This window comes from Sinohyriopsis cumingii, chromosome 3 (assembly GCF_028554795.1).
Source record: "Sinohyriopsis cumingii isolate HCF-2022 chromosome 3, ASM2855479v2, whole genome shotgun sequence".
NCBI classification, from domain to species: domain Eukaryota; kingdom Metazoa; phylum Mollusca; class Bivalvia; order Unionida; family Unionidae; genus Sinohyriopsis; species Sinohyriopsis cumingii.
The window spans coordinates 70,357,282-70,370,970 of NC_142963.1; the positions used below are offsets into that span (position 1 = coordinate 70,357,282).

Sequence of the window (13,689 nt, forward strand, 5' to 3'; positions counted from 1 at the left end):
GCAATGGAATGCACAGTACTTTTGTAATTCATTGGAACAATTTCATATAAGCCACCAATGACTTTATTGCCTTTAGGTCTAGGAATATTTATTTAACTTTTTGAATTTCCACCTAGTGATTGTTCGTTCCATGTTGTCCCTGTACATAACCACTGCACATTTTAGTGGTGGTAATACTTGTAGTAAGAAATATAAAGTATGAACTTACCAAGATGCGAACAAATTCCTTATCAAAGCAAAATGTATCATAACTGTCTTCCCAATATACAAAATGCTTAACATAGTAATGTTTACATTTCAAACCATACATCTGGCTGATATAGAACTGTGCATATATAATGCACAGTTGTAACAATCAACCAAATTCAACTGGGCATTTTCAAGGCAGATTTAATTTTCTCATGCCATGTCAAATTTTCTTTGCATGAAGTGAGAAGATCAGTTGATTTGTGAGGGTTGTACCTTAGTGGTTACAGGTGAGATCAAATGTTCTGGTACATACAGACTAGGATTAATTGCTTACACAAATTCATTGAGTTCCTTCAGCTTGTATGCCGCCTAATGCTAATACCTAAGCTACTGAAGGTATAATTTATGCTGCAAGCACTTGTTCTACGATGAACCTAAATTTTTTAATTCGAATACATAGTTTAATTTGGTGGGAGGGTAATACTTACATACCAGTACTGCACTGCTTATATTCCGAAGTCCCATGTCCAAGTTATAGATTATACTTTATCATACATAATTCCTTCCTCCTATTAGGATGGAAGATTCTAGAACTTAGAAAATAAACTGATTACAGTCTCACAGCCCCATATCCTGGTTACTTTTTCTTTTTTGGGGCCCACTGGAAGGGTGTCCATTCAATATTGATATGCAAGTATTACTGGTACATTATTTTCAGTTTTAACTCCAAAATCTGTATTTTAATAACAGTAACACATTACCTACCAATATTTCATTGCTGAATTCATCAGTTAGGCTGGAGGCCGATGGCCTCAGAAGAACTGGCATTAGACTTATATTGGTAGAATACTTAACACGTCGAGCTCAACAAAAAATTGTTGCCTTTGTTTTACTATGCCAAAGATTGAAGGCAATAAAGGAAATGGTAGTATGAGATCTCTAAAAGGTGATTCTCATCACATCATCCCAGGATGAGGATTCAGATAAACCCAAGAATAAGCAATCACTCTTCAAACTTCATGATCAAGACTGCAAAGGTTATTTGACTGAGAAAATATCTCGAGACCCTAATTGTGTAAGGAATCTATATTGCAATATTGGTAGGAAGTATATCACTGCTATTCAAAAGTATTTGTAGAAACCAGAATGATGAGAATCTATCTTGACATCTACTGTTATTAATCCAAATTTCTGTACCCTCCAATATTTCAGACACCATATTTGCAAACAAATTCATAATTTTCAGTAGACTTAAAATTTGTAGACAACATGTGTGCTTTTAACAACAACAGAAAACATTTAATTTGGAATATAAGGCCAGAGATGTCTTAACTACACTAAAACACCCTCAGGTGATCAAATGGACTGTCCGACCTTGAGACCATTTTAATTACCATGAATATAGTCCCAGCACTGTTTAAAATATTTTTCTAATGACTGAGAGGGCCAGAGACAGGCAGGTAACATCTGGAGATATTTGTTTCCTTGAAGGATCACTTCATTCTTGCCAAACTGTCACCTTATCTAAGCTATTTCTATTCGTGAACATGTTTGCAGAGTGGGCCAAACTAATTTTACTTTCAATACAGACTACATTAATAAACAAACTGTACTTTTTTATGTTGAGGCCATAACATTTTCAGGATTGAGGCCCATCTCTTCTATTTATAAATGCATTGGTGTTGACTTGATGGACAGACTAATGTGCCAAAAATAGGGAAGTCACTCTTACTGAAAACGGTGATTTGGTTGGAAACTTTTAACTAACACAAACTAATTCTTTGTGCACATCTATATGCCATGGTAGTATATTTACACAAACAGCAAAAAAAGGCCAACAAAAAAGCAACTATATAGTAATTTTTATTTGTAAAAGAACATGTGTAAACATTATAATGGAACTGTTCTGTATATCTGAATGGCATTGAACATGCCAGGTACATAGCTGAGATATTTAATTTCTATGAATGTAGTTGTGTTGTCACTTTTGGTCTTCTTGAGAGGGGAGATTAACTTCTTGCACAAAAAAATTAAAAACTACAATGACAAATTTCATGATTTGCTAATAACCACAAACTGATTTCTGTCATAATAGTGTGCCTTTTGTTTCACAGAAGAACAAGAAAGAAATGAGCTCCTTCACATTGTGTAGGTACCACATCTGCAAAACAGAAGAATTGTCCTAAAATGTTATGAACTGAGATTTAATGATATAATCATCAAGGTTTATTCTAGAACTGATGGTTTAGGAAAGAAATCCCCACCCCCATATCTGAATGGTAGAATTTTCCAAATGCAAGGGGAATTTTCCAAATGCAAGGGACATTTAACAAATAAATAAAGGTAGGCTTAGAACTGTGATGCATGACTTTCATGCATTTATGTAATTTTTTGGCATATTTTTTAGAAATTAATGTGAATAATGTAATCACATATTCTAAAATATACCTGTAAACACACATTCTAGAACATACCTGTAATCACACATTTTAGAATATAACTGCAATCACACATTCTAAAATATACCTGTAATCACACATTCTAGAATATACCTGCAATCACACATTCTAGAATAAACCTGTAATCACACATTCCAGAATATAACTGCAATCACACATTCTAAAATATACTTGTAATCAAACATTCAAGAATATACCTGCATCATACATTCTAGAATATACCTGTAATCACACATTCTAGAATATACCTGTAATCACACTTTCTAGAATAAACCTGCAATCATTTGATGATTAAAATACCTGCTTATATATATTGCAATAAGAGATCTAGTCCTACATAATTCTTGTAGCTCTATTGAAAAGTGTCATAGTTTGAAATAAAATAGATGATTATTTATGATTAATAACCAGACTGGGGTTTAACTGATGCCTACCTATCAGGCTAATTTTACAGAAGAAATTAAATGAACACAGTCGGCACATCACAAGAAGTTGACCTCCCCAATTAATGGCAATCTAATACTTGTAATTAAATATGAACTTCTGTTTTTAAACCACTTTAATGTTTACTAGTAATATTCTGATTCTAGTATTGGACAAGAGCAGTGCTAGTCATTTCATGGTACTTTGCCAACATACTGACTCAACGATCAGTGTACCAAACCCTATTCAGCCACGGATGTTGGGTCTCTTTGTATCAACTTGGTAATAAAAGCCAACAGTTTTATAGCCATCTTTTTATAATGTCTATACTAAGTGTACTTATCTACATTAAGTAAATGTATATTCTGAAAAATATATCTTACAAATGAAAATTCTTTTTGTTTGATCTGAAATGGGAAAATGTAAGGTACAATAATTACTGGATAGTTCTGTAGAGAGCTGCTGGTCAGGTGTTTCCAGGCCATAAGTTCATCCATCCCCAAGTTTCTTGACTTCTGTAAAATTTCCACACACACACACACACACATATATATATATATATATATATATATATATATATATATATATATATATATATATATATATATATATGAGTCAAGGTAGCAGTATACCATATTAATCCTATTATAAACACATAGTTGCTGATAAGACCACCACTAACATATATACTTGTGTACAAAATGGATCTAACTGTAAATGGCAATGACCCAGATCTGCTATTACATAATACACTGGCCTATTATCTATTCAGATTGTTAGGAGTAATAGACAGAAAAGACAATGCAGACCCTGATCTGCCAGCACATTTAGAAATGGCAAATCAGGGTATTTGTTGTTTGCAGTTGGACAAGATTTAAAAGCAATTATATATAAGGTACTGTACTTATATAATATTATACTTATGATGCCTTTGTCTGATTATAATCTGAGACCCTACAATCTGAAAAAAGTATTCATTTTATTTATAAAAAATTTCGTCTTGCACACCCCCTTGTAATACAGTATGGTGTACATACAAGAGGATTCGAGGGCCCAGAGTGGTCTAAGGAGCTCACTGTTATAGATCACTGCCCTCTATCTGTGTGGGTTCGAGTTTCAGGCTCTGCCAATGTGGGTACGTGAGAAAGCTTGCCAGTAGCTTCTTGTGGGTTGGTGGTTCTTTCCGGGATTTTCCCTGGTTCTTCCTCCACCATTTATACTGGCCGCCATGTAGAGCCTATCTTGTGCTGAAAAATGACGTTAAACCCTACAACAACAACAACAAGAGGAATCATGGATATATATTACAGGGATCAAAAGAAAAGTTTGTCATCATGTCTTTCATAAAAGTTTTCAAAGTCATCATATCACTATACCCATATACTTAAATGCTGACTGTGTCCTTTTTATTTGCTTAAAATGAAGTCAGAAATGCTGATGATATCAGCTTCAAATCACTTTTTACTGTAATGCTAGGCCAGTACATATTAGTTTAAACACATTTTATACGCTAATTTGTGCAAAAGGGGCACAGGCCACAAATTCTCCCAACATTAGATAAGCCCTTCCCCATACATATATAGTGGTACAAACTAGTCAAACATGACAAGCAGCGAATAGAAAGAGAAGAAGAAAAAAAATCGAAACAATGTGTTGAAAATTAAAGGATAATGCTTCGAAAAAGAAAAAAATGATACCTAATTGAAGTAAACAATGGTGCTGCCAAACTTCAGAAAGGACGGAATGTATTATGTAATGCACTTATAGAGGGATCTGCAATTATAATCAAAATCGCTACCTGTTTTGCTGTATAGTACAAAGTCATTGAATCAATGCATGTTTCAAACCACACTGGGCTTAATTCATCTTCCTTCTTCAGTCTTTTACACTGTTTGTTAATAATCATTTTTTACGCATGAAATCGAATGGTTATATCCAAATTTTGTTGAGCCTAGTTTAAAGGTAACATTGTATGTATCTAAAGAGACTCTCTGAGGCAGTTTCATCAAGTTAAATAGCTGTGTACCAGATTAAATTCATTATTATTACATTATTATTAGCTGAAAAAAATCTTTTCAGTTGCTAATTCTCTTATACATATATGCACCAATGCATGATTTGTTGCCCAAAACTTAAATATAAAATATATCACTATTTTAAGTATTTCTTATTTAATATGCATTATTTTAAGTTGACAACTGCATCACTGAAGCATATCATATCCCCCACCAAATCCCAGCATCCTCTGGTTTTGTTAAACCAAAAGGATACACATGCATTATTACATTCAGTTAACTTATTTGTCTCAATATTGCTTGATATGTTACACAACATGATGGCACTTTGTGGACCAAAACCATTATGGGGTTTCATAGTCACTACAAGGTTTTGTGACTTTTTACACATGGATCAATTGTTGGTGATAATATCCCATACTAATGCAATGGGGAAAAACGATATCACTTTGAGTTGTCACTTGATGAACTTTGCATCAACAGTCTATTCCTACAAATGTTCAAATTTTACAACTATCAAGAACCTCACTTAGTCAAGAAAATCTTATTTACAAGCTAGTAGCATCTTCACAGAATTCATAATGTGCGATTTGAAAGACGTTTTATTTTTAGATTTTTTTATCCAATGTAATTTCAATATATTTGTCAAGTTTCATACATGTTCATACTGTACTGCTCACATTAACAAACTTTAACCTGTTAATATTGACAACAGTGAGGTCACAGAAGAAGCTTTCAAGGACTTTGTACAAGTGAGCTAACAGTAGTTAAATTTAACATTAAATAGTACTTCAGATGAATACAAGCATTTTGTGTCTCTGAAAATAAAAGAAACAAGAGTCCCTTGAAGGGACTGACACTCTACTGGGTGAAAAGAATTTCCAAAAATTAAAGATGAGACTATTTCTTCCTTTTAAATGCTGAGTGTTTAAACCATCTTAGTCTGATATTCTTTGGTGATAATAAGATTTTCAACTTAGCTACTGTGGCAGACATAATAGATGTTCTATTGGCACCATTTTCATTTGTGACAATTTAGACATTAGAACTCTTTTGACCAAAACACCAGGTCATAATGATCATGGGGTATAGTGAAGGGACGCTTTTCATAACAGCCATCATGACAGCCATAGTGGACATATGGCAATCACAAATTTCATTGAGGACAAACTAGGTATCATAAGAAGTCTACTGGTGAAAACACCTCGTTGACATACCATCCATTTAGGACTAGTAAAGAAAATATTTTCAAGATAGACACCATGGTGGCCATAATGAGGGTTAGCCATTTTCACTTAGGACCAAGCAGACACCATAAGAACTATTCTGAAAAGTCTTTTGGTGAAAACCCAATGTCAGGAGGAGTTGTGATAAGATTTTCATGATGGCTGCTGTAGTGGCCATATTGGACTTCAGACGTACAAGTTTTATATTTTGGACCAACAAGACATCATATGAAGTCTTTTAGTAAAACAAAACCATGCTGATGTGACCATCCTAGTAGGAGGTGTAGTTATAACAATTTTCAAGCTGGCCACTGTGGTGGCTAAACAAGACATCAGATCAACACCATTTTCATTTAGGATCAACTAGACATTATAAGAAGTTTTTAGTAAAAATATCACATGTTGATATGACCATCCTCGTAGAAGGAGTAGCAATAACAAGATTTTCAGGATGGCCACTGTGGTGACCATACTGGACATCAGATCAGCACCATTTTCATTTAGGACCAACTGGACATCATAAGAAGTCTTTTGGTGAAAGCAAATTATAATGTGAATTATGTTTCTACAATCTCTCCCAAAAACATTATAACAGGAATATTAGCCTGCTACCTCGCAAATCCATCCCTACAAAAAGACATATTGTATTTTTCTCTCATGTAGGCAAAGGGCAATAACTCTTGCCAATTACCTCCCCCTGGTGTCACTAGCAACATAGTCACTCGGATGCTCGCATGGTGGGGTGGTTGGAGGGTTTTTTAAGTAATGTGATTCAGTAAGTATTCTCTGAAAAACAATTCACTTACACATTTGCTTTCTCCTTTGAATACATTACCCAATCACATTATGTTAGGAAAACAGGTAATTGAAGGAGGGAATGCTGAGCATCCGACTTCTACCTTGGGTATCCTCCTTAGGCAATGATGGCTGGATACCCCATGCTTATGATAATCCATTTTCTTAATGAAATAAGCATCACAGCCTAGGGTCACTTTATCTGTGACCTCTACATTTGGTTAAGAAGATGAATATTGAAATCTTCTTACCTACAAAATTTCAATGGTGAATTCAGTGAAGCTGATAGGCTGTGTTGACTGTTTTAATTGTGTTTGGTGGTCATCTGGGCTGCTGCCACCTAACCTACCAGATTCAAAGTTTGCCTCTGTGAAGCTAAATCTCTGATAAAAACTTGAACAGATTGACTCTGCATTCCAGCCTACAGCTTCTATTATATCTTGGATCAAAAGGTTACGTTCGAAACACGAGGCTCACAAAATTTCTCTAATCTCATGAACAGTAACCTTCATGAGGCAACTCTGATCTTTAAGACTTCAGGGTATGCTGAGCATATAACCCATTTCAGCCATGAAGAAAGAGCTTGAGGAGTGATATCCTATTTGTCAGCTTTCACTGGAAGAAAGAAGCATTTACTTATGCCACGACTTGTTTCTGTGTATTTGAAGTAATGCTTTATTGCACAAACAGGATCTTGCATGGCTACTGCTCCAAACGTTTCCATGGAAGAGAGCGAGCAAATGATGACTCGTGTCAAGAGGACCCCCGAACCATCCGATCTGAAGATAGTTTGGATGAACAGAAAAGGTATGTATCTTGCTTAACCTGCATGCTGAAACTAAGCTATCAGGAAACATACTTTGTATCAATTGTAACTTTAGCAAAGTGTGCGCTAAAGGCTCCAACTTAAAATGCAGGTAATATTCCATTTTGAAAACAAAGTGAAGGATTCTGGTCAGATAGATCTTTATGCTCAATATCACGTCTACCATGATACTAGAATAAGTCTGATATCATGGAGCAGTAGCCTTTGATAGTAATTGGGGCCAACTGTTTCTTTTTAAAGTGCCAGAGAAAAAAGTCAACCACTCAGAGGAAGGATATTATTAATATGGGACACCAGTCCCTGAAAATACACCAATTTCCCTTGTAAGTCTTCAGAGTGGAGGGACTTCTTGCTCCTTAGATCCTCTCCAAAATCAAAGGTTTAAATTGTTTGTCTTGCAAGACTACCCTCATAACAGCCAAGCATGAAGAAGACGACAGCCCAGGCAGGGATAGAACGCCCATGACTCTGGTTGTTTGAAAAGATTTGGGTTGGCTAGAATCTTCCTGGGTAGATCTATCACTAGATTGAGATCGGTGACCCAGGATCTGTCCCATTTGAGAGGGGCTATTAGAATCATCTTGCATTTCTGATCCCATAACTTCTGGATTTTTCTGGGTATCAGGACTGGGAAGCGGTTCTTAGGCAAATGCCCACAACCCCTCCCAACTGATTGACAGTACATACACAGCCCAAGCTTATGAGACTGGGATTCCAGAGATGAAGGTGGTTAACTTTTGGGGCATCTGATGATCGATCTTTCTGCGACAAGGTGCAGATCTGGGTAAAGACCAACTGATGGAGAGACCATTCGGTGTGAAGGACTTGACCTCTCCTGGCAAGAGTGTTGGCCAAGACATTAAGTCTGACTAAAAAGATCCCTTGTCCCAAGGCATCTTATTGCCCCTCCACAATGGTGGCAGCTGAATGTTTAAAACACCAGTGTAGATTGAGCAGTGAGTTGCAGGGGCATTTCCTAAGCTGCTTGCCTCTGAACTTTGTCACTTCTTCCTCCAAAAATCAATGGTAACTCAAAGATGGGTTATCAGTAAAGCCTAGGTATGATGAGGCTTGAGCAACATGGACCGCAGACAGGCATTATGTTGTAACAGGTCTAAGTTGGCCAAAGCAGTCAATGCTTAGTCTTGAGTTGTGACTGGGGGTGAAGGGCATTCTGAATTTGCCAACACCCTATACATTTCTTTGACTGTAGCCTTAGGTTGGATCTGAGCATGGCTGATTTAAAAGTGCTTATTCACACTCAATGCCTGTCGAGTCCCAATCTGGGTCCACTTTTAACTCTGGGTAAATCATACCAGGTGGCATTGATAACTCAATTCCACTCCCTTTGAGAATGTTACTAGCTCTCCGCTGTTGATAAGTAGTGAACATACTGAAGTCTGGAACAACCAGAACTGCCAGCTGGTTTGCCCCTTGTAAAGTTGGTCTGGATACTGGTGGTATAGAAATTGGTCTGGCTATAAACGGTACTGGCTGCTCCAAGGGCCTAGCGGGATGTACAGATTTCTCACTGAAATATTTGTCATGGTAAGGGTATGTTGCCAATGGTATGGCTAGATGAATGGATGTCACTAAGATCCCTATAAATCTTAGTTAGTTGGACTATTTTAACAAAAGGTTCCCATGCTGGGATGGCTGGCTGGCCTGTGATGGCAGGACAGCTGGTGACGATGTGGTTGTATTATGAATTCAATTCAATGGATCCAATTACAAATCCCATGCATCCTGACTTACAGGTGCGATATGAGGTGGGTCTTAACACATTAACCCCTAGTGACGACTTTACGGGGCAGGAGGTAGTAGCCTACTGCCGAGCTCTGTAGCGTCATGGTCAGGCAGGATACACTAAAGTGGGTGGTATTATAGAAAGGTAAACAGATGTAGCTCTACAATGGTACCAAATAATCTGGAATATCTAGTTGCACTACAAAATACAGATAGAAAAACCTCCTTTTTTTTACCCGACCTTTTTGTACGCAAAATTCGCCCGTGGTCGGAATCCCATTTTGTGTCCGGATTTTAGACTTACTGGTCTCAGATCTAAGGCAAACCGGTATGAACTGCAAACAGACCGATAAGCCTTTGCAAAAAGTAGGACAAGATGGGCATTTGGAATAAAGAGTGGTCTCCATACAAAAATAATGGCTCCGTTTAGCAAAAAAAGAGAAAAGAAGTCCAACTTTTACCCTTCTGCTCATGCGCAAGTCCAATAGCCAACGAAAAATGATGTCTCTAACACAACTAGGCAGTATGTTATTGAAAGATGACTGGGGATTTGGTGTTTTCGAGTCTATTCAGAAATAGCTTTCAAAATCTGTTTCCTACTTGATTTTCAGGCAAAAATGGCAAACACCTCCAGGGGTTAATGTGTTAAGCCCACAAGGCTGCCTAAAATTGGGGGCACAATCCTCCATGGAGTCAGAAAAAGGCAGACAGTTGTACCCTTTCTACATGAGCCTCCTCCCCTGCCAATAATGTTCCTGAGACTGACAGTTGCACATGAAAAAACTTTTGGTGGGTGGGGGAACCCAGCGTCCCCCACAAGACTTGCAAAAGAGAATGACTTGGGATGTATACTGAGGATGTCAGTGCTATCTTTCCTCAACTTATTCTGTCTTTTCTTCCCTTTAGATGCCTCCTAGACTACTACAACACAGACTTCCTCTGACCAGTTATTACATACGCTGCATGGCATCAATGATGTACATTTAGTACATAAAATACAGGAGTCATGATTATCTTCCTATGCTTCAAACATTTTGCATTTTAAGTATCTAGATGACATTCCCACTGAAACGATACAGGAAGGGGAGAAAAAAAGTGTAAATTAGTAATTCAGTATAATACTAACTCGCTAACATGAAAATAATTTTAGATGACATGTAGACTATGCTCTGAACTTATGCATTCACGCATTTAGTTAAAAACATTTCTATCAAATTGAAACAAGATAAGAAGAAACAAAGCATAAATTAGCAATGCACATCTCATTAACTTGCTAATACCATCTCTGTAAATGTCATGTTAACTTGTACATGACAACATGAGGTCAGTGATAGCATGGTGTAATGTGGTATTATATAGATGAAGACAAAAAAAGGTGACAAAATCACTCAAATTTGGCAGAAATTGTAAAAAAAAAATTTTACAACCTGAAGCATAATGATTGTCACAAATCCAAAACCAAAGTTGGGCTGTCCAAACTGAACACTAAAAAAGGCTTGGTTCATAAGAGGTAAAATGCTAAATGTTACCAGTTCTGAAGCAAAGCTAAAAACTAGCAACACTTGGCAGTAGCAAGGGGAAGTAATGGACAAGAGTTATTGCCCTTTGACTGTCTGAGACAGAAGAAAAACACAATATTTGTCTTTTAGAAGGGCTGGATTGGTAAGGTAGTAGACTAATATTCCTAAGATAATGTGATTTGGAAATGTATGTGATGGAGAAAACACCCATGTTGATATGACCATCCATGTAGGAGAAGTGGTGATAAGATTTTCAAGACGGCCAATGTAGTGGCCATATTGGATTGCAGATGAGTACCTTTTTATTTTTTACAACCAGACATAATAAGAACGCTTTTAGTGAAAACCCCATGTTGATATAACCATCCTTTCAGGAAGAGTAGTGATAACAAGATTTTCAAGACGGCCAATGTAGTGGCCATATTGGATTGCAGATGAGTACCTTTTTATTTTTGACAACCTGACATAATAAGAAGGCTTTCAGTGAAAACCCCATGTTGATATAACCATCCTTTCAGGAAGAGTAGTGATAACAAGATTTTCAAGATGGCCAATGTAGTGGCCATATTGGATTGCAGATGAGTACCTTTTTATTTTTGACAACCAGACATAATAAGAAGGCTTTTAGTAAAAACCCCATGTTGATATAACCATCCTTTCAGGAAGAGTAGTGATAACAAGATTTTCAAGATGGCCAATGTAGTGGCCATATTGGATTGCAGATGAGTACCTTTTTATTTTTGACAACCAGACATAATAAGAAGGCTTTTAGTGAAAACCCCATGTTGATATAACCATCCTTTTCAGGAAGAGTAGTGATAAGAAGATTTTCAAGATGGCCATATTGTATGTGTGAGCATCACCATTTTCAACCAGGGCCAACAATACCACGGGATGAATGTGTGTATAAAGCTGCAATTCTTGAAGTAGTTTACAAGTAGTGATAACAAACAGATTGTCCAACTAGACATCATAAGAAGACTTTAAGGGAAAACTCCATTGAGGTGGAAGGAGTAGCAACAAAAAGATTTTCATGATGGCTGTGTGGTGGATATGTTTTATGTCAGATCAGCAAAATTTTCATTTAGGACCATTTATTTATCACAAGAAGTCTTTAAATTAAAACTCCAAGTTGATGTGTCCATCCATTTAGCAGTAGTGATAGCAAGGTTTTCAAGATGGCCAATGTGGCAGCTATATTGGACGTCAGATCAGCGCATATTTTCATTTAGGACTGACTAGACATCAGAGAAGTCTTTAAATGAAAACCACATGTTAATATAACCATATGTTAAGAAGAATTGATAACAACATTTTCAAGAACTTGGTCATAATGGATGGGCGAGCTGCACAATTTTCATTAAGGACTAACTATACCAAGGGATGAATGTGTTTGTAAAGTTTCATGGCAATTCCACATGCAGTTCAGGAGTAGCAACAACAAATTTGTACCAACGGATGGATGGCCAGTGGATAACAGACCTACTCAAGCTGTTCTGGTCTATGAACAATAGAGCTAACAGCACCCTTCTATCACCCACCCCCCCAATAACCCTCATCATTACCACTGAAAAAGTCTTATCACTGCTTCCCTGGGTTTTTCCCTTAAGACACTAACTGATAGATAGGGCATAAAAGACCTTAAGTAATACCAAGGAAATGATGTTCAAACCAGATTGCAATGAAACACAGTGGATAAATGCTACACATTTTTCCATCACCTTTGCATGAATTGGTTGTGCCTAACAAATGATACATCTGTTGAAGGTGTTCCATGGCTTTCCTTTGACCCCCACAATCACAACACAAGAAATCATATCCCCAAACCAGATTGTCATGAAACACAGCAAATAAATCGTGTTGCACATTTTTCTATTACCTTTGCAAGAGCTGGCTGTCCCAGCTGGCAGTGCCTAATAACAGATGTATCAGAGGAAGGTGGTTCTATGGCTTCCCTACGTCCCCCACAATCGCAACATAACAAATCATGTGTATCACAGTCTGTAGATGTATTAAGGGAAAATAAGTCCTGAAATGATGGCAAAAAGAATATCATTTCAGACATGAAAATACACTTGAAATCCATTATAAAACTGCACAAGATTATCAGTGTCATTGAGGCAATAATCAATATTGTATTTCAGAGCTTAGACAACAGAGACAGCATTCCAAACCATAAAACCCTTTAACAATAATTTAAGATTCTTTAGGTCTTCACATTAAACAGACTTTAGAAATAAGTGACTAAATTACTTAAATTAATTTAAGTTAATTAAGGACTTGTATTAATTATTAATTTACATGTACATATCCTGTACATACATGTACCTGGAATCTTGAAATTTTAATAGTTTTTGCCATACTCCCCTCTCCGGAAAATTAATGAAGTGGTCATACATTTCTGAAAGGAGATACCATGAGTGGTGAGAAAAAAAGAAAACACTGGTATACCCAATAATTAAATGTACCTTATATGTGGCACTTTCAGTT

The 13,689-nt window shown here is 36.6% G+C and overlaps 1 protein-coding gene across 1 annotated transcript in view; it reads right to left on the bottom strand.

Annotated features, from left to right (window-relative positions):
* Positions 1-2,036: 2,036 nt before the first annotated feature.
* LOC149803072 (DNA repair and recombination protein RAD54B-like) overlaps positions 2,037-13,689 on the bottom strand; it is a 113,499-nt gene continuing 101,846 nt past the window's right edge. Inside the window, exons 25-27 of the mRNA XM_089952644.1 lie at positions 13,079-13,228; positions 3,512-3,586; positions 2,037-2,350 (exon numbers count right to left, since the gene is read on the bottom strand). Of these exons, the coding sequence (XP_089808770.1) occupies positions 2,276-2,350; positions 3,512-3,586; positions 13,079-13,228 (300 nt within the window). The 3' untranslated portion in view covers positions 2,037-2,275. The remainder of the gene's footprint in view (positions 2,351-3,511; positions 3,587-13,078; positions 13,229-13,689) is intronic.